We start from the raw sequence: 23,812 nt of genomic DNA on the forward strand, positions 1-23,812 counted from the left end.
TAACAGGTTTGCCTTCCTGAAAACTTTTATTTCCTCCATAATTATTACTGGATATGAGGATGGGCATATTTCATATTAAACTGAAAGCTCATGCAGAACAAGGGTTTTGTGTAATAATGTATAATAATTTGTGTTTCATGTGTCCTGCTACTAATGAAACCCATTCATTTCAGCCACCTGGATCTGCATGTGGCATGAGGTGGGATCTGCCATCTGGTTCCAGGATAGTTCCCTGAGATAGGGTCTCTTTCCCTTGCCAGGGGAGTTGCATTGTGGAGTCTCTGATGTGTGGGTAGGAGAGGCAGATAAGTGGGATTTCAAGTCCGGGACTAAAGCATCTCCATTGAGTCTCAACTCTTCCTTACCCATTTCCTATTAGCCCTTAGTAAAGGGATCCAGGCCAGAGGTCCCAACTTTTATACCTGTCTCATTTGCTTTTGTGTTTTGGAGATTTTCATAGAAGGTGTACCAAATGTTTGCGAGGAGAAAGGATATAAATGCCAGGCATCCAGCTCTGATGGCCTGTATGAAACTTTGACCTGAAACTCAGGGAAGTCCCTGTTACGTATCCTGAGACGAGCTAGCCCTGGGATGACCCAAGAGTATCTGCTGTCACAGGTGCAATCAAAGCAGCGCATTATGGTGGTCTTTACAGCAGTCATTTACTCAAGTCTGGGCAAGGCCCACCAGAGCATTTTTCTACAGGATGACAGCACTTCCAGAGAGCACTAAGCCTTCAACCATATCACCTTATTGCCAGCAGCCATATCACCCTGCAGCTCAAAACTGGCAGCCCACTGAAGTTCAGCAGGTGTGAGCCTGGTCAGTACCTGAATGGGAGACTTTCTGGGAAAAACTAAGGTTGCTGCTGGAAGAGGTGTTAGTAGGGCCAGCAGGGGGTGATAACCCTGTGGTCTAATGCCCCAGTATAGTGACAGGAGACACTATACTGTAAAAAAAGGCAGCATTCTTCAGATGAGACATAAAACTGAGGTCCTGTGTTCATTAAAAATCCCAGGGTGTTTCTCAAAATGTGTAGGGGTGTTACCCCAGTGTCCAGGTCAAATTGCCCCCTGGCCTTTTCCAATCATGGCCTCCTAATAATCCCCATCTATAAACTGGCTTCATCAGTCTTTTCTCCTCCCTTACTGAGAGCTGGTGTGTGGTGAGTGTGCTGGTGCACTCTGGCTGCCTTTGCATCATCCAGGTGGGGCTACACACTGGTGGTATAGGAGGGGATCCCCATTACCTGTAAAGGGCTTTGAGTGGAGTGTTCTATAAGTGTAAGGAATTATTATTCTTCAATCGGTCTCTCACAGACTGCCAAGCAGCCACAGACTACTATCACTTTTACCACATCACCAATTTTTCCTATTTTAAACCACAAGAGGGCTCTGTCACCACACTGTTACAGACTAAAAAGCAAGACAGCAGTCATCCCGTTTTCATGTCAATGTTGAATGAACATTATGAAGTTGTAGAGTGATTTTGCCCTAAGTGAGTTTTGGTTGAGATTGATCCATATTAAGTGGTGTAATGGGCGATGTTAGAATATAAGTAGTGGTATTAGCATTCAAAATATTAAACACCGGCACAAATAAGGTTTGGTAAATAAGAAGAAAATGAATAAGGGGAAGATACTGTGAAACTTGAGTTCTTGAATTTTCAAACCGTGAACTTATATCTGTAATCAGAATCCTCTATTGATGTCAAAACTGTTAGGAAGGTTGAAGGTTAAAGGTTAAGTACCTCTTCTCCTCTTTCCCCAAGGGACCGAACACAATCATGATCTGCATGGTAATCCTGCTGAACATTGGCCTGGCCATCATCTTTGTCCACATTCTATCATGAGAGACCGAGATTCAGGTGAGACAACCTTCCTCCCACACACCCAGTCTTCCACAGCACAAGTAAGCAGAAGCCTTGCAGTTTCTAGCAGGTGTACAACAAAATTCAAAGGGATAAACCAGCAGGGTTTGTTTTAAAGAAAACAGCAGTTCTGCAGGGTGATTGCAAGACTCCAAGATTTTCTCAGTACCCTGTGTATCTACAAGGAATAACTTTACATTTAAATGTATGGTGAAAAGCCAAATCTGTTGCACACTCACTGCATAAACTACTACTTTATGCTTTATGTAGAGGCACATTTCACAAGAAAGGCCTCAGAATGCTCCTTTCTGCCTTGCATTTTCTGCTTTTATGTCTAATACAACAATATCCTTTTATCTTTAACAATATCCTATCATGACATATCCTTTGTCTTACATACAACCTTCCATCTCATGTTTGTGCAAGACAGTAAAAATATCAGAACAGCCATTTCACAGGGATTTTATGGTCTTACTGATAAAACAAAATGGCAAGAAATGGAAGCATTGATTTTTCCCAAGAGAATGATCCTACTGGTGTAGTGTTAAAGAAACATTTCCTTTCTTACGTACAATGAATTTTCCTGCCTTAGGTTTTATCTGGTTAGGTTAGACCAGGCCTTCTGATATTTTCCAGTTTTAAGATCTATGCCAAGACATGTGGTTTACACACGTATTAAGCTGTCATTATTTTTTTCTTGCGCTCCAAGAAAGGTGTTTATTGTTTGGCTCAGACTAAGTTCTGTCCCATTCAATACCATACCTGCCGGTCCATTTAAGGCAGTGCAGGCATACAGCACATTCATTTTCCTTTCTCCCAGAATGGCTGTGTCGCTAAGTTACAGTTGTTTATATGTAAATTCTGTCGGCTGAGCACAGACTACCTTGGGAAATGTCAGAGCTGTCACTAGAATCCTCTTGCAGCTATTACAGTAATGGCTTTCAATTATGGAATGTCTCCTTCAGGCTTTTATAAACTGCAAGGGATGTTTAATGATTATTTATCCTATACACACTAGTGTGCAGATTTATTAGAATGACTCCACATTTGTTGATTACTGGGCTGTGCGTACAGAAGCATGCAGCAATAATTCATTGTGAAAATTAATAATTTTTGCAGACTCAACTTACATTACAATAATTCAAATACAAAACACACAGTTTGAACATTTGGTTAACAAGTTTTAGGTGGTCATTATCGTCTCGGAATATGAAAATCTTATAAAATCATACAGTCTGTTGTTTTTCCTCCAACATGATTAAAATACCAGCATGTTGATCTGTGACTCCATCGTAGGTAAAGATTACAGTTACAGTATCTGTGACTCCATCATAGGTAAAAATTACAGTTAAGTAAAGATGACGATAAACAGTACATTTCAAAAAGCTTCAAGTATATTCGACAATGGGTGTTCCCTTTCTATTACTGACTTAAGTTAATCACATGTGTGATGAAATAATTAAATGTTTTATTAGTACATATTAAAATTACCACAAAACAATCAAGAACTGGCCAATTATAACATTTTTTCAATATCATCCGGTCCATGCGAGCTTTAATTAATTTAGCAAATAATGTAGCAGCCTTAATCTAAAGGCCTTAATCCTACATCCAATTATTGAACAAATTATACAATATTATAATTCAGTACACGATTATAACAATGCAATGAGAGATACAGTAATCGAAGATGTATATTACCTATTGAAAAAAAAAGAAATGCGGCACGTGTTACAGAATGAATAATGGTGTAATGGACGAGTAAGAGGCGAGCAATGTAAAAACTAAATGGGCATCTGTAGCAGATATCAGGCAACAAAGTGCTGAAGAGGAACAGCAGGTTTTCAAACTGTGCAGACAAATCACAGGTTCTGCATGAAAAGATGAGATTTGAAAATGTCCCAAAAGTTAGACGAACTGATACTGAGACAAACAAGGAAGGTGCTTAGTGGTATAGTAAATACTCTGTAGAACAGCTCTCTATATTTGAAATGTGACAGTTTTAAGAGCTTGGACCATGGCTGTAATTTTATGCTACAAGAGCGATGCCAAATCACATCCCGAATGAGGGTTTTTCTTGTTTTCCTGGCAGGGGGATGAATGACAGTACTCGCAGCAGTACTCGGAAAAGATGGCTTCCTTCCGGTCTCTGTCCCAGACGAGAAACACCACCTGTGGATGCCAGCAGCCATGTTGCCACAGGACAGGACTACAAGCTCGCATTTTGTTTATGCATGTGTGGAGTTCACAAAATACAAAGTATGCCCTGAGCTCCTTTGTTCAAACAACAATGGAGAGGAAAAAAGCTAGGAGGTGAATCTGGACAACTGCTGTGGTTATTACATATGAAGGACTGCCTTACCAATCATTGTAACCAAAGATTTTGAGCCACATTCATCCAATGTGACCAGATGGATTTAATGCATGAGTAGCTACAATTGTACTAGAAAGCCTTCCTTTTGCTTCACTGAATCAAAAAACACAATTAGAAGTCCTGCAACAGAATTAATTTTTAAAGATTGTAAGAGTAACCTTTGCTCAGAAAACACTGGCTTTACTGAAGGTGAAAGCACTACTCCATGAAGCAAAAAAAAAATCCCAATGTACATCTAAAACTAACAGTTTAACTAAAATACATCCAAAACCTTTAAGGATTTTGTTATCAATACAGTATAGATATTTAAACGTTTTAACAAAAAAGTTCAAACTTCAAAATGGGAAAGAGTTTTTTTTTATATTTAGTCCTTCTGCATTGAGAGTGGAATCTGAGACAAGCGTCGTCAGGGGTTTTGTCACTTCGGAGGCTGTGAAGAAGTTTGATTGGTTTGAATTCTACAGAGTTCTTGGCAGAGAAGGTTGAAAGTCAGGTGTTCTTTCAGTAGAGATGGCGCGGAATGGAGACAGAAAAGGATTATTTAGTAAATGATGTACAGAAGGAAAGATGGTAAGAATTAATTTCTTCCCAACAGAATGATAATTCAGAGGGTGAGGATAAGTCATAACTCCCATTCATTTTCCCCACTAAGATTGCTTTTCAATATTTAGACAAGTTCCTTGGGTTAAAACCAATGTGATGCAAGTTGCCAATAGATGCAGATGTTTGTCCAGAAGCAAGGAACTATGGGAACCATCGAGGATGGCTTCATTTTCCAAATGGACATAGATTTTTTTTTTAAGAAGATAGGCACCAAAATGTCCATGGCAGAAGAGAACCAGATATTCCCAGATTGGGACCTTGTTTGTGATGTTCATTAGCTAGCAATATTTTCTATAGCCTTTTAAATAAAATACTGTATGTCAAATGGTACTGAAGGATAAAATACAAAATCCATAGTATGCACAGATTGTTTGAATCTAGAATATTGCCATTTTGCTGAAGTCAAATGACAAACCTCTCACTGAAACAATACATAACATAATATATAAGTGCTCAGTTTTAATTCTAACATGAAGAACAATAATACAGATGCTGTTGGATTGTGAGATATATGTAAAAGTAATGTTAGCAATGCAAACAGCATAAGTCTGGGTTTTTTATAACTGGTGTTTTTTCAATATACATTTGATATGTAAGATTTTAAAAATGGTTTCCTAGTTCAAGTGAGAACACACTACGAATCAGCTTTTGTAAAAATTTTGGTCATGTGTAAAACCTCTGGCTGGGAGCCCTTGACACTGAAGATACGCAGAGCAGCTGTGCTCAATTTGCAAGACCACAACAGAGACAGAGTTCAAACTGTCCTTATTAATGAAAGGTCATTCAAAGAGCTGAATGTTCAAAAGTGTTCTAGGGCACTTGGTGTGAAATCCAGGTACAGCAGGAACAAAACATCAGACATAACTTATTCTTTTTGAACCTGGGCACTTCAGAATACACTGAATAGTGCAGATATCAGCATAACCATCAGCAAGTGGTGCTACACACCATGTACATTAGGAATTATTGAATATTTTCTAATCATTTTTCCAAAAAGAAATCCATAATTGCTTCTCTGAAAATTTCTCATTTTTGAGACAGTCTGCAGGGTTGTGGATTATCTAAGCATAGGTATACAGTATTTGTGCTGTATGCATTTTGAGGTTTTTAATGCATTCTGAACGCTAGTCATCTTGGTTGTGAGCACAATGGCTCGTCCTCTTTTTTTTAATCGTAGGACCTGTACAGGCAGTCATTGAGGAAACGAATTGGGCAATCGCTGTTTTTATGTTAATCCATCTACTGTATTTTCTGATCGTGCATTCAATACAGTGTCATAAGGGAGCTGGAGCCTGTCCCAACAAGCAATGGGTGCAAAGCAGTACACACCTTGGATGAGACGCCAGTCTATCGCAGGGCACATACAGACCCAGACACACACAACCGCACACACGCACAAGAGGGTCAATTTTCCCAGAAGCCAATTAGCCTACCAGTATGTCTTTCGACTGTGGAAGGAAACGGGAGCACCTGGAGGAAACCCACGCAAATGCAGGGAGAACATGCAAACTCCACACAGATAACACCCCAGGTCTGGAATTGAACCCAGGGCCCTAGCACTACAGGGCCACCATGCTGCCCTTTTTATTTTAATACCAATACTATTTCCATAAAGGGTTTAATGTACTTAATTTAAGGCTGCCTATTCAGGATCTTCCTAAATTAACATATATACATGTATTATTGCACAATAAAAACTGAGCTGTGTTAAAACACCTTTTACTTTTTAAACTGTAATGTAATAAAAAGGGGAAAAAAGATCCTACACATGATCATTTTTAACAGATTGATCATTGTGTTTTAAGAATGATATTTAAATAAACATGTTTTTTTACTGTTTGCTATGCAAAGATTTAAGGAAAAATAGTAGACTGTGCTTTGTTAATAGTTTTTAGCTTCTGTTGGTCTGTTTATTGTGGAGATGCAAACTTTTAAAAGAACCATAAATAATTGTTCTAACCTTTATTGACTTTCTGTACCAAAACTAACCAAGTTGGCTTTCCTCTCAAATTTTGTATGCATGCAGGCACTTTTATAGTGTGTTTTATACCCCTTAAAAGCTTTTACCCTTTCTTTTCCAAAACTCCCAAAATCCTGGCTTCGTTTAAGTGAATGACATCTATTATTATCAACTAGTAGTATCCTTTCCCTTATAGAATGTATAACATTACCTCAGGCTTGAAAGGTGACAGAATATGTCGTATGTTCTTTTTTTTAACTCCAGGTCTTATGAGATACATTGAATTCGAAAACCACTCAAGGAAATACTGAAGTCACTGTACAGTATGTGCCAAAGAACTAGGGAATCACAGTATGTCATCAAATAAAAAAAAACAACACAAAAAGCAACTGGCAAATGATGTTCTTTGGATAGAATAAAGAATTCATATTTCAGGACTGCCACTATGTATAAAAAAACCTTAAATAATTAATAAATATACAATTGTTTCAAATAAAGATTGTAATTTTACAACTTTTACAATTTTTCTCTCTTTATTCAAATAAAGCCAGCATTCTTTTTCAAATAAATAAAACATCCAATAATGAAGCTATTGAATTTGCTTGGTGTCTTCTGTGCATAGAGGTCAACAGAACACGTTTCCAGAAGAGCAGTGTTAGGTTTCTCAAACTCATCACACTTGACAGGATGACACTGTATACTGTGCTGTATGTCTGTTAGAAATACAGATGTATGAATTTTGGAGCCTGGAATGTACTGCTACTGCACATTATTACCATCAACTGAGAGGACACTGTGAGATCAGATACAGAAAGTCCATCTGTGAGGGGGCTGAACAGCACGAGAGAGACCTCTACCATTTTGCAGAGGACATACAGTAACAGCAGAAGAAGAAACCAAATACCACTGTCCACTATCACCGCCCACACCTCAGCACAAATAGGACATGTGTCTATCTCCTGGAAGACACAAAATGTTTGCACGGAATGACTTTCTGTCTGGGCCACCAGAAACTTTACTTTCTCTGAATATCTTGGCTCCTGGACTGCTTTCAATTACTGCAATTATCATCTGTTTGGTGAACAAAACCCATGTTTTTTCAGAAACTTCATCCATTTGTATCATTATTAGTGAAACAAAAATACTACTTGTTCTAGTGGACAGGTTTGTAAATACTGTAAAGAAGCAAAGCTATAGAGTATATGTCTGTGCATATATATCTTATATACAATGCATATACCTATAGATGTACAATACAGGTAAAAAGAAACTATACAGCAATGTATGTTTTGAAAAATCCATTTTGAATATTGTTCAAATGTTTTTGTTGTTAATTTGATCAATTGATCACTCTTGACTGACCGTGATATACAGTAGCTGGCTTTGCTGGCTGCGTGAGCGCTTGGTCACCCTGTTAATGAAAGAGTTGAAATTGCACAGGTGATCAGGTGATCTAAACTGCTACATATCAAGAGAGGAACCACTTCGTATCAACAGAACGATGTCTGATGGATGCTAAAGGAATGACTCAGCCGTACACATTTACTGGGTTGGATGCGTTTACATTTATCAATTTCAAACCTAAAATGTAAAATCATCATTGACAAATCATGACACCTCAACACAATTAGCTCATCATTATAATTTATCATTGGGATTGTTTTCTCTTTGCCAGTTTTACTGTATCAGACATGCCTCTCACAGCAGCAGCCTTAGCTTTCCCAGGAGGTCTCCCATCCAGGTACTGACCAGGCTCACACTGCTGAGCTTGAGTGGGTTACCAGTTGTGAGTTTCAGGGTGATACAGTATGCCTGCTGAATGAGGAATATGCAAACAAATACTTGTACTGTGTATGGAAAATAATGTTCCCCACTCTGATCTGTGTACACAAATAGTGAATATTGTTTGATACTGTAAGTTTTGATCAAATACTAAAGCAATCTAGGTAACTAGGTTCAGATAAGAATTAAAATGCAAAAAAGAGGAGTTAAAAATTACTCAAAACCAGATTTTCACAGATGTTAGTTCTACTATCCAAATCAAAAAGCTTATCTGATCCAACCTCAGTTCTCCACTTGTATCGTTTTCCTTTAACGTGTTGCCGTTTGGCAGAGGTCCAGGCAACACCTCCCAACCGACATATTTTCTTACCACTGTTTCTGCCCGTGCTGTTAAGCCCTTGAAAATGGAATTTTACATTTTGTGAAGCAGGTTTTCAAAGCAAGCACTATTCAACTCATGCCCCATGTTCTGCTCCACCGGTGGACTGCTGAGATATGCTAGAAACTGATGTCACCTTGCTGATATCACCTTCAGAGTTGAAAATCGTCACCAAACAGCATCAGTATTGACTATGAAGAGCTAGAGAAAGGCTACGAAGAGGAAGAGGCCATTCGACACGGTAAGCCCAGTTGGAAGTTATTACTGAATTGATCCAAGGATTTTAACCAGGCTTTTCCTGATGGTATCAACTTCAACCACATTCTCCACCTATTATTTTTTTTGCATCTTCCAAGCTTACTGTACTTACTGTAAGTGAGGGAGACATATTGTTCGTAAAATTCGAAATGACAGTGCGCCAATCTGCTTTAAAGTAACCATTTTCCTGTTTCTCTAGTGTTCTGGTCCAGCTCCTAAACCACTACAACTAGTAGCACTAATAGTAATGAGCCTGCTGGAGAAATGTCATGCTTCTATGCTCCCATGAGTATCCCTGTGTCATCAGGGCCTTTTGTTGGAACAGGTGCGATGCTTGGATGGTGTACTGAGAATTCTACCTCAGATGGTAGCTGGAATGTGGGGTGCAACTGTATATTCTATACTGGAAGCCTGACCTGGGTCTAGTAGAACAGATTTCAGCCCAGTGCTAGATTGCAATACCCCATCTGGAGCCAAACTCTTAACCCTTTAATAGCTGGAGGGCACTGGCAAATCTGATAAGTTCCTTCCTCCTTCAACAGGAGGTAATGATGATGGTATCGTAAGTTATTCTGCAGCTCCCTTGCAAAGTTCCATGTAAATTAGGATATTCATGTATTGTGTGAAAGTGCATTTCAGAATGTCAGAAATTAGACAAGGACCTGGAATCTAAAATTTCAAAGGCAGTGGACGACTCATTAATGACAATCGGCATTTCATGAAGCAAAATCTGAGATACAAATTCAATACTGTAAGTTCTGGTCACACATCTCACTTCTGAACTAATAATCACTTCACATTTCTCCTGGTGCTCTGCAAAACAAGACTGGAGATTCAGATATAAAAGCAGTACCGCCACTGTAGTAAGACTGAGTTGAATAATTCTCAGTACATAAACAAACCTCAGGGCTTTAGTGGAAATTCAAAGGAGGTGTGTTTATGATGGATGGCAGCAGGCATACAAAAAGTCTTGTGGTCAGTCATGGGATTGAAATTGTCTCTCTGGGAAGTCGATTTTATTACATACTTGTAGAGTACTTGGTGGGTGACAGTGGTGTGGAAGCTACAATAGCTCCGCTCCTATAGAAGTTTCAGGTCCTGGGTTTGATTTGAAATTCCTTCTGTGTGGAGTTTGTATGCTCTCACCATGCTCATGTGGATTTTCTTCTGCTGTTCCATTCTTCACACACCTTCGAAAGCCAGGCTGGTGTCTCTGCAGTTTATTGCCCTGGTGCACTTGTCTGTATTTGCCCTATAACCCATCCTGGCTGCAGTCTGGTCTTGGGTCCTGTGTTTTCAGGATAGTCGTTTGGTTGCCATGACACTTGCCAGGAATAAGTAGCTTCCTCATGATGGATTGGTGGACTGGTGGGTGAGCAATGCTTTACAATGACAACAAGTCAAAATTCAGTCACAGTAAACAATCTCTTGCTGCATTCATCCTTTAATCTCTCTCCTCCTCTGAACCAGCGATGGGAACTGAAGAGCAGTGCTGTCAATGCTGGCAACCCAGATCAACAGCTGCTGGCATTGAAACAGACCAGACAGGGATGGTGATCTTCCTCTCATTTGTAACCTCTTCTTAAGTGATATTCAATAATACTTTTAAAGACAATGAAAATAACGAATAACTAAAAAAAGAATTGAATGAAATTGCTTATGGAAGAATTACGTTTTATATACTGTACATCCACCCATCCATTTTCTAACTGCATCATTTGGTCAAGAGTTGTGGAGGGAGCCGGAGCCTATCCCAGCAAGCAATGGGCAGAAGGCGGGGTACACCCTGGACAAGACGCCAGCCAATCACAGGGCACGCACAGACAGACACACTCACACCAGGGCCAGGTTTCCCAGAATCCAAATTAACCTACCACGACTGTGTCTTTGGACAGGGGGAGAAAAACAGAGCACCCGCAGGAAAACCCCGCAAACATGGGGAGAACAGGCAGTACAAACTACAGGTACTGTAGCACGCTGGGTCCAGAATTGAACACAGCGCTGCAAGGCAGAAATCTTAACCACTGTGCCACAGTGCCCCCAGTTTTATGTATATATACTGTTTATTCAGCCCTAATATTGATTGGATTATTTATATTGATCAGAGTCTAAAAAACAGCTGAATAAAAATAAAAACAGGCTCAATGTCGATTTGCTCATTGTTCTTGAACAGTGCTCAAGCACTGTGTCTTTGAAGAACAGTGAGCAATGAGCATGAGTGGCATAAAGGAAGAGTCCATGCTTGTTTTTAGATCTGTTGTAAAAAGGCAACCGGGGGTAGCAACAAAGGCAGTATTTTTAAACCACACCTGTCTGCTGCTTTGATAGATCCCTGCATGACACAGCACACGTTGCCAGGCCCCATTTTAGACCTGAGTTACAAACAGAGCTTGCAATATGCCTTTCAGTTTTTTTTAATGCAGAATGTATAATTCAAACACAGGAACGGATTTACCACAGCTGGGTAGGAGAGCATTAACCAGATTATTTTGTGTAGAATCCTGGTGCGGCTACACATTCTGATATTATTATATTTTTCATGACATATCTGAACAGAAATCAGAAAGGTCTGGTATAAATGTAGCCAAAGCTTTTCTGTACAAAAGAAAAAAATCGAATTAACGTCGTAAATGCCATTATGTTTTTCCTTTTGTTCTCAGAAAAATACTATTAAAAGGTTCACATCTCCAAATTATATGTCTTGAATAAAAAGGGTTATATATCTAGCAGACAGTATATAATATTGCAGAGACCTACCCTGCTATTTTGAAATTTTATATTAAATGCTTCGTGGCATATTTCTATCTGCAAGAATCTTCTTATATTTGCCTTTTGAAGTACGGGGCTAGGTAATTTATATAACCTTGTGGACTGCAATTTTGATTTAATCAGCCACAGAGTCTCATCTATTTAATATTAATTGCATTTTGAGAAAACGCTATTAACTCAGCTGCTTTACAAAACATTGAGAAATCACTGACTTCACTATACACCCAGAACCATTTAAAATCTCTCCACAAGCTGTCACCATTTTAATCTCTGGCAGTGAAGACGGAAAGTGATCTGCAGTAGTGTATTGGGAAAAAAAAGGGTTTTCAGAAAATATTCAAACATACATTTCATTCCTATTATTCTCAACCTAATAGAAATCATGAAGCCATACAATATACAGTAGTTTGCTAGTGTTAGCTTAGTTATCTAACAGATAACTGGCAGGAGTTACACACACACCTGGCCTCTCGTAAGGAGACAACAACATTTTCCAGCCTGCTGCTTGTAGTGGAGTTTTCATGTGAAAGCAGTGAGCATTTCACAACTCCTAGCAGTACAGTGCTTGCAAACGTGTCACCAGTCAATGACATTCCACAAAAACATCAACACCATTTTATAACAAAGGGATTAGTACTGTATACTTTATGATTACAAACTGTTAATTAACAAACAGGTTAAGACAGTAAATACAATAGAGTAGACAGTAGTTTACGCTTCTGTTTGTCTGTTTAATTTTTTAGCAGAAACCTAAAAATTGGGTGGTAGTTTTTGTTTGTGATATACAAACATTTACATACAACATTTTCTTCAATGTTCTTATCTTCTAGTGTTGTATTTAGAAATACTGTAGTTCTATTCTTGGAGTTACCATTAAACACTCCTTTTCCTACACATACATATTTGTATGCAGTCAGCATTACAGTGTTGATGAATATGAAGTAAATGCTGTTCAGATTCAAGGCTTTCAAGATTTATGTGGATTTAAGTCCAGGCAAGTCTAGGACCGACACACAGAACAGAAATGGACCAGACCCAATGTATCTGGCAGTTCAGCAACACTTATACAGCAATAAACTTTTCTTCATGTCTTGCCATCTCCATTTATAATCATGAGCATACCCTTAAATGTTTGTATTTGACTGAATATTCTTTTCTTCCACAATTAGAATTGTTAAAATCCAGAGCCTGTGTACTTTGATTGATCTTAATACAATCCTTTATAGCAGAGGTCTCTCAAAGGTGCTCTGAAGAGCTGTAGTCCAGCAGGTTTTATAGATCAGTAGCAAATAATCAATTTCTAGAGGACTGGAACAATTTAATCGAGAACCTTAAAATGGGCGGCATGTTCAATAAAGTAACTAAGAGATCATCTGGAACAGATATCTGGAAGCCCTTCTAACCTCAGAGAGAATCCTCTGGAGCATATGGAGTCATTAAATGGACAGAAACAAAGATGAGAAATGGAGACAGCTGAATTGACAGTTGCAATGCAAAGTGAGGTGTCTTTGCAACTGGAACCATTTTAGAAAAAGAAAGGGAGCTGCAATTAAAGAGCTGAAAAAATGAAATTAACCATAAGCCAAAGGCCCTCAATACAGTTTACAAAGTACTAATTCCTCCCATGGATTAACTCTTCACATTCCAGGTGAATTAACTGTGTTTGTGTTCAGTCAGAAGGTGTCAGTGCGGCCTCAACACAATTTCATTTGTAGTAGTATTTGCCCACAGACAAGTCAGTGCTTCACAAAGTTTAACATAAACTGTTGTTTCAAGACAGGGCTTATGTAGTTTATGAGTTTAAGTAACGGAAATACAAAGGGTTTAGATTACCTGTTGTGGTCTTGTTTCAAGGGGTGCCTTGGTTGATTCTCGCCACCAGGGGGACCTCCAGTCTTTTGGATATTTTTTCACGCGATTCAGCTTGGTTAAATTCGGTGTTCTGTCTCCCCCTAGAGGAAAAGCAGCACATCACCACCTCAGAGGGAACAGGTCGCAAGTACAAAAGGCTTTCAGAGAAAAGCTTGACATTTTTGTGCTCCATTTCTGAATAGCTGCAAACAAAGAGGACCAAACAGCCCAAATTAAAATCTGAACTAGATGGCCTGTAATACAACAAAGAGTGTTCTCCTCCTCCACTGGAGCAAGCAAGTGGATTTTTTTGTCAGGTCAGAGTACAGCCCCTTTACACGGATGAAGGGACCTGAGAGAACCTCGATCAGTGGCAGAAATCTAGACTAATTGACTCCATATCTGATCAGTGAGGATCTAGCTGTCCTTCAGTCTTCGGTTTTGGTCCAGAAGAACAGACACATGTCAACTTTGCAGGATGTCTGCACTACAAGACTAACGGTTTCTTTTACCCAGTGAAGAAAACGTTTTTAAATGTATTCAATGCAGAATTCCTCCAACATTTTATTAAAATCTTCCAATTTTTCCCAAAGGCACTTCCCTACCCAAATACATTGCATTTATCCCCTGATAGTCTAATCCTCAAGATGAGTCCAAACAACATGTTAATTATACTTGCCTTGACCTCATAGACTGCAGGGATAAATCCTTGTGATGGCACTACACATGAAACTTGTTACACACCTGAAAAGGGCATTTTCCTCAAGAGGTAAGGCAAAACAGTCCTCTAAATCATTGACAGCCCGTTGGATCTCATTAATTGAATCATCCACTGAAGTAGAGGGCAGAAGTGGAAACTACGTGGATGTGGATATAAAATTAAGAACAGGAAGGGCATCCTTACACAAAGAGATGTGGGAGTATGGAACAAGCTACCTAACCATGTTGTTGAAGTTCTTACTCGGACTTCTTTCAAGAAATGGCTGAATGAGGTTCTTGGATCAATTGCCTACTACCTGCCAAATGCGCTTGATGAATCCATCATTTAATACCCCTTATCATTCAAATGTAAAAGTTCCGAAGGCACATCTCTCACATGAAAAAACCCCAAAAAAGCAAATAGAATGAATTTGATTAAACGATAAGTTTCAGACCAGAACAAATAGTTTTTTTCTCAGAGTATTAAATTGACTTCATCTTTCTTAAAAAAAAATCATCAGGCAGAAAAAACACAAAGGCCAAAAAGATAATAAATTCAAGGTTTTGGCAACAAAGCCATTATCAAGAGTGTTTTGTTTGCCTCTCTGAAACATTTTTGAAAGTTTGCCTGAAGGCAATATTTAATATGAACTCAATGAATCTCTCTCTTCTGGGCCTATGAAAAGCCAGCAGATACAGTGCCTTGCGAAAGTATTCGGCCCCCTTGAACTTTTCAACCTTTTGCCACATTTCAGGCTTCAAACATAAAGATATAAATTTTTTATTTTATGTGAAGAATCACCAACAAGTGGGACACAATTGTGAAGTGGAACGAAATCTATTGGATTTTTGAAACTTTTTTAACTAATAAAAAAATGAAAAGTGGGGCGTGCAAAATTATTCGGCCCCTTTACTTTCAGTGCAGCAAACTCACTCCAGAAGTTCAGCGAGGATCTCTGAATGATCCAATGTTGTCCTAAATGACTGATGGTGATAAATAGAATCCACCTGTGTGTAATCAAGTCTCTGTATAAATGCACCTGCTCTGTGATAGTCTCAAGGTTCTGTTGAAAGCGCAGAGAGCATCATGAAGACCAAGGAACACACCAGGCAGGTCCGTAATACTGTTGTGGAGAAGTTTAAAGCCGGATTTGGATACAAAAAGATTTCCCAAGCTTCAAACATCCCAAGGAGCACTGTGCAAGCGATCATCTTGAAATGGAAGGAGTATCAGACCACTGCAAATCTACCAAGACCTGGCCGTCCCTCTAAACTTTCAGCTCAGACAAGGAGAAGACTGATCAGAGATGCAGCCAAGAGGCCCATGATCACTCTGGATGAACTGCAGAGAACTACAGCTGAGGTGGGAGAGTCTGTCCATAGGACAACAATCAGTCTTACACTGCACAAATCTGGCCTTTATGGAAGAGTGGCAAGAAGAAAGCCATTTCTCAAAGATATCCATAAAAAGTCTCGTCTAAAGTTTGCCACAAGCCACCTGGGAGACACCCCAAACATGTGGAAGAAGGTGCTCTGGTCAGATGAAACCAAAATCGAACTTTTTGGCCACAATGCAAAACGATATGTTTGGCGTAAAAGCAACACAGCTCATCACCCTCAACACACCATCCCCACTGTCAAACATGGTGGTGGCAGCATCGTGGTTTGGGCCTGCTTTTCTTCAGCAGGGACAGGGAAGATGGTTAAAATTGAGGGGAAGATGGATGCAGCCAAATACAGGACCATTCTGGATGAAAACCTGTTGGAGTCTGCAAAAGACCTGAAACTGGGACGGAGATTTATCTTCCAACAAGACAATGATCCCAAACATACAGCAAAATCTACAAAGGAATGGTTCACAAATAAACGTATCCAGGTGTTTGAATGGCCAAGTCAAAGTCCAGACCTGAATCCAATCGAGAATCTGTGGAAAGAGCTGAAAACTGCTGTTCACAAACGCTCTCCATCCAACCTCACTGAGCTCGAGCTGTTTTGCAAGGAAGAATGGGCAAGAATTTCAGTCTCTCGATGTGCAAAACTGATAGAGACATACCCCAAGCGACTTGCAGCTGTAATCGCAGCAAAAGGTGGCTCTACAAAGTATTAACGCAAGGGGGCCGAATAATTTTGCACGCCCCACTTTTCATTTTTTTATTAGTTAAAAAAGTTTCAAAAATCCAATAGATTTCGTTCCACTTCACAATTGTGTCCCACTTGTTGGTGATTCTTCACATAAAATAAAAAATTTATATCTTTATGTTTGAAGCCTGAAATGTGGCAAAAGGTTGAAAAGTTCAAGGGGGCCGAATACTTTCGCAAGGCACTGTATGTCACAGACATTTTACCGGGGCACCATTTCAGAGATTAGAAGGCTGAAGATGCCATTTTGTCCATGAAGATCTTTTGTGGGTCAAATTCACTACTGTCCTTAGATGTGCGATTGACATGATAAGAAAAATCATTTTTGTACATAATACATTTTCTTGTCTTTAGATCTGTGAAAATGGAAAGAGGCAAAGAATAGGCAGGACACATTCTAAACAAAAGACAAGCAAAGCCAGGTGCTTGTAATTCCTGGCTTATGTGTTCATTAAACTACTAAACTAGAAAAAAAAAATTCTTCGCTGATACAAAATATAAGTGAATTATCTTCACTGAATATTTTTGTACAGAATAATTTAATGTTCAGTACTTAAATTGGCCATTTCTGTTGGTGTCTCCGTGGTCATTGTACTGCGAAGGGCGTTCTTGATTAATTTGAGCGCTATTTGACAATTTTCTTTTAGGCTCCTGTTCTCACTCCTTATTTTGGTGCTTTTAAGCACCACTCAAATAATACATTTTGCTTCCTGTCAAACTCTGGCTTACATCAAGCAATAAAAACTGAAAACTGCTGCTCATCTTTTGAATTTCTCCCTCATAACATTCACCTGCCCACTGAAGCCGATTGGTTTAGATTGAGGAAATTACTGGGGAAAAGCTGTAGGCTATACTGTACGTCAGAAATATGACCCTTATCTGGGAATTTCATTAGCCTATATCCTCATATATAGGTTAACAGTTTTTCAGAAGGATGAATCTTTTCTAGCATGTGTCACAGTCCATAATCCTAACCGCCACACTGTAATGGAATATTTCACATGCTGTAATGAGTGGTGTGGGAGACCTCTTGTCAGTTTACTCAGTGCCGCTGATCTATAAATAATGACCTATCTGGGTTATGAATTGCAGTTCCTGGTGCTTTTTAAAATGCCCTCTCCCACAACTCTCAGTTATTTATCATTTACTTTTAAAATTAAAACATATGAGGAGACTGCTAGTTAAAACACTCTGCCTTAAAAACCAGTTTGGGAACATCTGCATCTTCTTTCTAAAATAACCAGGGAAAAGATGCCTCTGGCTTGCAACAGCAAACAGAAGAGGGGTGCTGAAATATTACCTTGACGTCTGTTTGCTATTGTTTTATGGTGATGTATCATATCTCAAGGGGTGATTTTTTGGTTAACACTACAAAATCACCCCTTGAACCTTAGTGTTCCTCTGTAAATAGAGGAACACTATTTACAGTGTAGACACTGCCTTTTTCAATTAAATTTTTTGTTCATATGCTGTTTGAAAGTTTAGAGTACTTTAGTACTAGAGTTTATAGTATGAATCAGGTGTACGTCTGTCTTTAGATCAGCATTATCTAAGGACAGGAGACAAAGCTGTTCAGCTGCTTCAATCCAGCCAACAAAGAGATCTTTAAAAACTGGATGAAAAAGCTGCACAATGGTGTTCTTAATATTTAAATCTTTGCTAGTGGCTGTTGGGGCATGACACAGTTTCTTTAGATTTGATTAGTTCTAAAATACATGCAGGGCTCTCACACAGCTGTGCATCTTTTAACCTGTCTGGTTCTGGAAGTTTATTTTGCACCTGCTACAAAGATGTTTGACCAGGAACACCAGAGAAAGGTTGGTCTGGAGTTCTGTTCCTCACATTGAAATTGTTTATACAGTAGTGTATGATGGACTAGCACACACACACAGTATATATTGCAGATATTTCCAAAATTCCGTCAGAAAAATATTTAAATTAAACAAATCAGAAAACAAACATTCTTTCAGATGAAGACTGCAAATGCAGTATGTACTGTACAGTACTGCAAATACAGTATTTGCCAATCCCTAAAAAACTCAAGTTATATCCCAATAAAGCTTAAAGATAAATGTCACCATGTTAAAAAATATTGTAAATAAAGCCCATATACTGTATATTTGGTGATTTAAATATTGGAACAGTATATGTTAGATTTAAATTACATAATGGATTTAAATGCCGAGTGCTTGTTAAACATTTTCAGCTTTCTAAAACATATCCAAAAGCTTAAATTAGATTTAAACTCATGTTTTCCCTTGAGAGATATGTACTGTATTCAGTTCAATCAGACAAAACAGCTTCTCAGTTATATTTGATATATAAGGCAATTTATGATAAATGCTGAAGTTTCCAATTCAGAGATCTAGAAAGGTCCTTGAAATTGGCTGTTGGGATTATATGTATCGTATATATTGCTCAGGTGTCAAAAGTAAACCTTCCACTAGGCTGGAGATTTTGCCAGCGCTGCTACACAGTGTTTGGCTCATTGACAAATGCCGCTTGCCAAATGAAACAGCTGGCGAGCTACTGACCCGAGCAATCCAATGTAGAGTAAAAAAAAATGATTTCGTTTCAAGAAATGCTGCCATGATCTTGTATGAGTGAGAAGTATGGACACATTACTAGAGTACTGTGCCCCTTGTAGCTGTAGGCTGATGAAGCAAGATAACTCATTCTGGTTGCCTCAGCAAATCAACTGTGATAACAGCCAAACCTATGATGAACTATCACCTCACCAAAAGGGAGTTTTACTGGGAGTCCACTACAGAAACCAGGATGTCCTTGGTCCTGTGGACTGCTGGTGAAAGAGTTGTACCACAGGCAGCACCAGATGACCACTGTAAACTTCAGCTCAGGTGTGGAGCAGCAGAAGTCATTGCAATTCAAGATGGATCACGCAACATGTGTTGTTCACTGTAGGCCCCAGACAGCTTAATGGCCTGCTAGTGTAAGGAGGAAACAGAAGTTAACTGGTTTATTCTACAGTACCCGGTACTCCGATTTTCTGCTTTCCAGTGATACCAGCTGTACGAGAACTTTATTCAAACACGCAGCCACTTTCTAAAAGCAATCGAGAATATAAGAAACAAGGAAACTGAATTTATTAGTGGTATGTTCTTAAGGGGGAGTATTTCATCCTTTGTCCCAGTGAAGTTACTGTAAGTGGCCGCCCACAGGCTTTTCTGACACACGGACAACACCCTGGACAGTGCCAGTCAAGGGTGTTTCATGGAATCGAAAATTTAAAGAACCAGAGTTTAAGATAATAATTAATATTGAAATGTCTTACTCACTTACTCAATGGTCTTACAGGTTTGTTTTACAGGTTCACGGGCTTGGAAAATGATGTTGAGAAACAGTGATACTTGAACAGATGAAAGCGGGTGTAATGTGTAACGTGTTAGCACAATTTACTACGTGGAATTTGAAATTTGAATTGACAATTGTCTCCCAGTGAGCAGCAAACACAGCATACAGAACAAATTGCATATGTACACAAAAGAGGAAATATCTAAAAAACTGGACAGCAACGGACAACAAGAAAACAATAATTTAACTGATGTTTAAAATGAAGACAATTTGCTTATTAAGATGCTGTCACATAGCCTAAGACATACAGTACAGTACAATGGGACCATCACACAGGTGGCTTTCTGAGGTACTTTCTGAGCTTTCTTGTGGAAAACGGATCAACTATGTTGAAAAATCAACTAATTGGAGCCAAAAGATCTGAAGCATCTTCAATATTCAATATTCAAGCAATGTCAATATTGTGATCGCAGAGAGCAAAGTCAGGATAATCATATCAACAGATAATGTTTAGATAAGGTTTCCACAAAGACTAAGGTCTAACAGAAATTGCACATTCTTTCATCTTTTAACTTTTTCACTTTGTGAGCTTATGCTGCTTGGAAAAAAAAGTCAAGATATGTATCTGGAAGTTTCTGTATTGTGAATAAATGTTAATTTGCTCACTTTCATATTGGACGTGATTTTCCAAAGCTGGTAATGACTTTACTCATGCTAAGTAAGCACATCACAGTTTGAAATGAAAGTGAAACATTTTTAAAAAATCTGTCAGGACCTGCAGGTGTGCAGAAAAAAAAACAGTCATAAAAGAAAGGTATGGTTAAATATAGAATACATTTTTAATTTTAAAAAAGCAAAGAGTAAAGAAATTTACTCCAAACCATTTTTACAGTAAGCCTTTGGCCAGATTTTGACCATCTGGGCCATTGTGTATATCCTCTTTTATATAGGAAATTTTAATAAGATTTTACATCAAGGTCACAATAATAAAATTACTTGCAGACCATTTTAAACCTTTGTCCTCTTTAAAATTCTCCTCTAGCAGTTTTAAGGTACAGTATTTCTTTTGTTGTGCTGGAGAAATGTATATTTCACCGATGGGGCATGGTGCTTTCATTTACATTCAGTAAGAATCCCTGATCACATTTCCATATGACTTTGTGGGTATTTTTCATTCCTCTAATCTCGTTGAGGAGTTCCACAGATGCATTATCTGACCCATGAAAAATTGTTTCTATTACTAAGTCTTTAAATACTGAGCTTAACTTTGAAAAGAAAAGAATATCTGACAGTTTCACTTTGGAATTAATCTGTTTTAGAAAAAATGGATACCAATATTAGGCATAATTAGGAAATCAGGTTTTATAATGGTAATGGAAGTTGTACAGACAGGGAACACACTTTGGTTAGACTAAAACCATTAAAATGTTTTTATTTTCTCATTTAATTGTGGAGATAGGCCTCTGAGTGGAGAGCCTATCTTGTGGTAATAATACAGGCCCTCAGTTTAATTTAATTTATTTTGACAGAGCATTTTATTTTACTGGTACTGTTGTTTCCAAATTAATCCCTTCACTAAACACATTGTCTTTAATGTACTTCTGCACCTGTATTTGAAAATGTGAAAAAATATGAAAATGTGGAAGCTTTTCCTTCTAAATTTTTGTTGCTGGAGCAAAAGAGTAATAGGACACAGGAGCCCTGTGGGTACAAAATACTACAAAGTCAGCTGAGAAAAATAAATTGTAGCCAAAACTGGGGAAAATGAAAGGAAAAGACTTGTGATAAACTTGACTGTTGACTTTTCTATAATTTTTATTTTGCAGATTGTCTCCTTTACGATTACAAGTTTAACTCATTTTGAAAGACACTTTGAAGGCCAACAGTCAGTTACAAAAGTAGTTTACGATTGCAAAACTTGTTTTTCTCCAAGTTGGTTTGACACCCACTGTACAGTATGTGTACATTTTCAAAAGCAATTCACAGTGGCTCAAAGCCAGAGCCTTTTCTGGAATGGAGTAGTCCTTTCTGTCTTTATTTCTGTTATTATTTAATCTTAATCTGCATGATGCTTTAAAGTTCTTTGCTGGGTCCTGACATTTTTTAACTGGGAAGGTTGCATCTAGCAGAATCTTTTGTCAAACCTGAGTCACAACAGAGCTAACATTCTGGTTGCTATTTCTGTCATACATTAGATAAAAAAAGTTCTTTTAGCATTCCTTCCTGACTGCAAGAGCAGACACAGACTTTCAAAATAGCTGTCACTGCCCAGGACTTCAGACAGCAGTTTCTGAAAAGCAAGCAGTGGTACAGAAAGGGCAGCGATATTCTGATTCTACTGTAATCTGCTCCACACGTTCCTTTCACAATGAGCTGAAACACTTCTCCCAGAGGTATTTGGACAGCACGATGCCTGCTGGAAGGCTTAAAATAAACTCATTAACACCATCCAAAATTCAGGACTTAGTCTCATACTGTACCAACAGATTCAGCTGGGATTTGGTAAACTCAAATGATTAGAGCATTACAACAATTTCTCTTTGAAAAAAAAGGTGCTTTGAAATCACTAAACATTTGCAGTGTCTTGAAAAAGAAAAAAATAATGTTTTAAATATCTCAAATGCCACATGGGTAAATATACACTTACTGTAAATGGAGTGAAGTTTTCCAGCTCAGTTGTTATACAGTAGCTTGTCTTACAATGTTGAGTTCCTTAGGGTTGTGTACCGTGTAATTTGCCTATAGTACAGTACTGTACATGAGGCTAGGTTTTTCTCATGTAATTCTTAAAATGTGAATCCTCATGCTTGCTTTCTGTAATCAGGTTTGGGGAATTTATTTAAAAAAGCTTCTTCTTTTAACATTGATTCATCAATACTACTAAAATAATCAGGCCAGACTGATTCCTTCATTGTGGTCTCCAGGTAGAAACACCTTTGCTACTCTTTCAGCCCATACAGTACAAATGTGAGAGATTTTGCTTCCAAAAAACACCAATAAGGTGTCTTAACACATTTGTAAAACATATAACCTACGGTATCTAGTAAGGGGTTCAGGAATTCTCAGTTACATTACTGGGCCTGAAGTATTTAACCCAAAAAGTACAAGGCATTGCTTTGTTATGGAGATGTACTGTATCTGACAGCAACAAGCTCTACTTTCAATAATGTACTTGTATATTAATATTAATTAGATGCCCCTTATTTTAGCTTTTTCTTTCTGTTTCCAGAATGGCGAAACTATAGACTTGTTACAGTTTATTTGTTAAAAGTTAAAAGTGATATTTTCATTTCCATTCTGCTGTAAAAATATGATAATGCTATTATATAATGATATGATATTATCAAATTAATTTAAGTTTTGGATATCACAGCTGTATTAAATTTCGTCATATTTCATTTATAAAACATGTTTAACTGCCTACCTAATTTACCAGATTAAGAAGTTCAATTGAAGTATTTTCTTTTCCCTATCAGGTGCTAAACAATTACAGTAGACAGTAGTCAAACTGGATAATAATTACTGCATTTCTATGTATCATACAATTAAAACTTAATCAATAAATTACTTTTTTAAAAAGTTGGTTACTAATCAATCAAATAAAACCAGTTTATTTATCAAGTGCACAATACAGTGTGCTACAGTACTTGCTTTTCTGCTAATGAGATTTTAAGTAGTTTAAGATCCAGATTATGCAGCTTCATACTGATATTTCTGACTAACAAAACCAGTTAACGAGAAGACCTTTGGAAAAGAAAACAATGCAAAACATAATGCAGATAATTAATTTGAATGTTGATTTTTTCAAAAAGTACTT

The 23,812-nt window shown here is 38.1% G+C and overlaps 2 protein-coding genes across 2 annotated transcripts in view; one reads left to right on the forward strand and one right to left on the reverse strand.

The window, feature by feature from the left end:
- jph2 (junctophilin 2) overlaps nucleotides 1-7,328 on the forward strand; it is a 47,929-nt gene extending 40,601 nt beyond the window's left edge. The window contains exons 5-6 of the mRNA XM_088608305.1: nucleotides 1,771-1,866; nucleotides 3,962-7,328. Coding sequence (XP_088464431.1) covers nucleotides 1,771-1,851 — 81 coding nt within the window. The 3' untranslated portion in view covers nucleotides 1,852-1,866; nucleotides 3,962-7,328. The remainder of the gene's footprint in view (nucleotides 1-1,770; nucleotides 1,867-3,961) is intronic.
- The window catches only part of gdap1l1 (ganglioside induced differentiation associated protein 1-like 1), a 97,571-nt gene that overhangs the window by 67,211 nt on the left and 6,548 nt on the right, over nucleotides 1-23,812 (reverse strand). Inside the window, exon 2 of the mRNA XM_088608308.1 lies at nucleotides 13,828-13,946. Coding sequence (XP_088464434.1) covers nucleotides 13,828-13,946 — 119 coding nt within the window. The remainder of the gene's footprint in view (nucleotides 1-13,827; nucleotides 13,947-23,812) is intronic.

This window comes from Lepisosteus platostomus, chromosome 15 (genome assembly GCF_059453375.1).
Source record: "Lepisosteus platostomus isolate fLepPlt1 chromosome 15, fLepPlt1.hap1, whole genome shotgun sequence".
Classification (NCBI taxonomy): domain Eukaryota; kingdom Metazoa; phylum Chordata; class Actinopteri; order Semionotiformes; family Lepisosteidae; genus Lepisosteus; species Lepisosteus platostomus.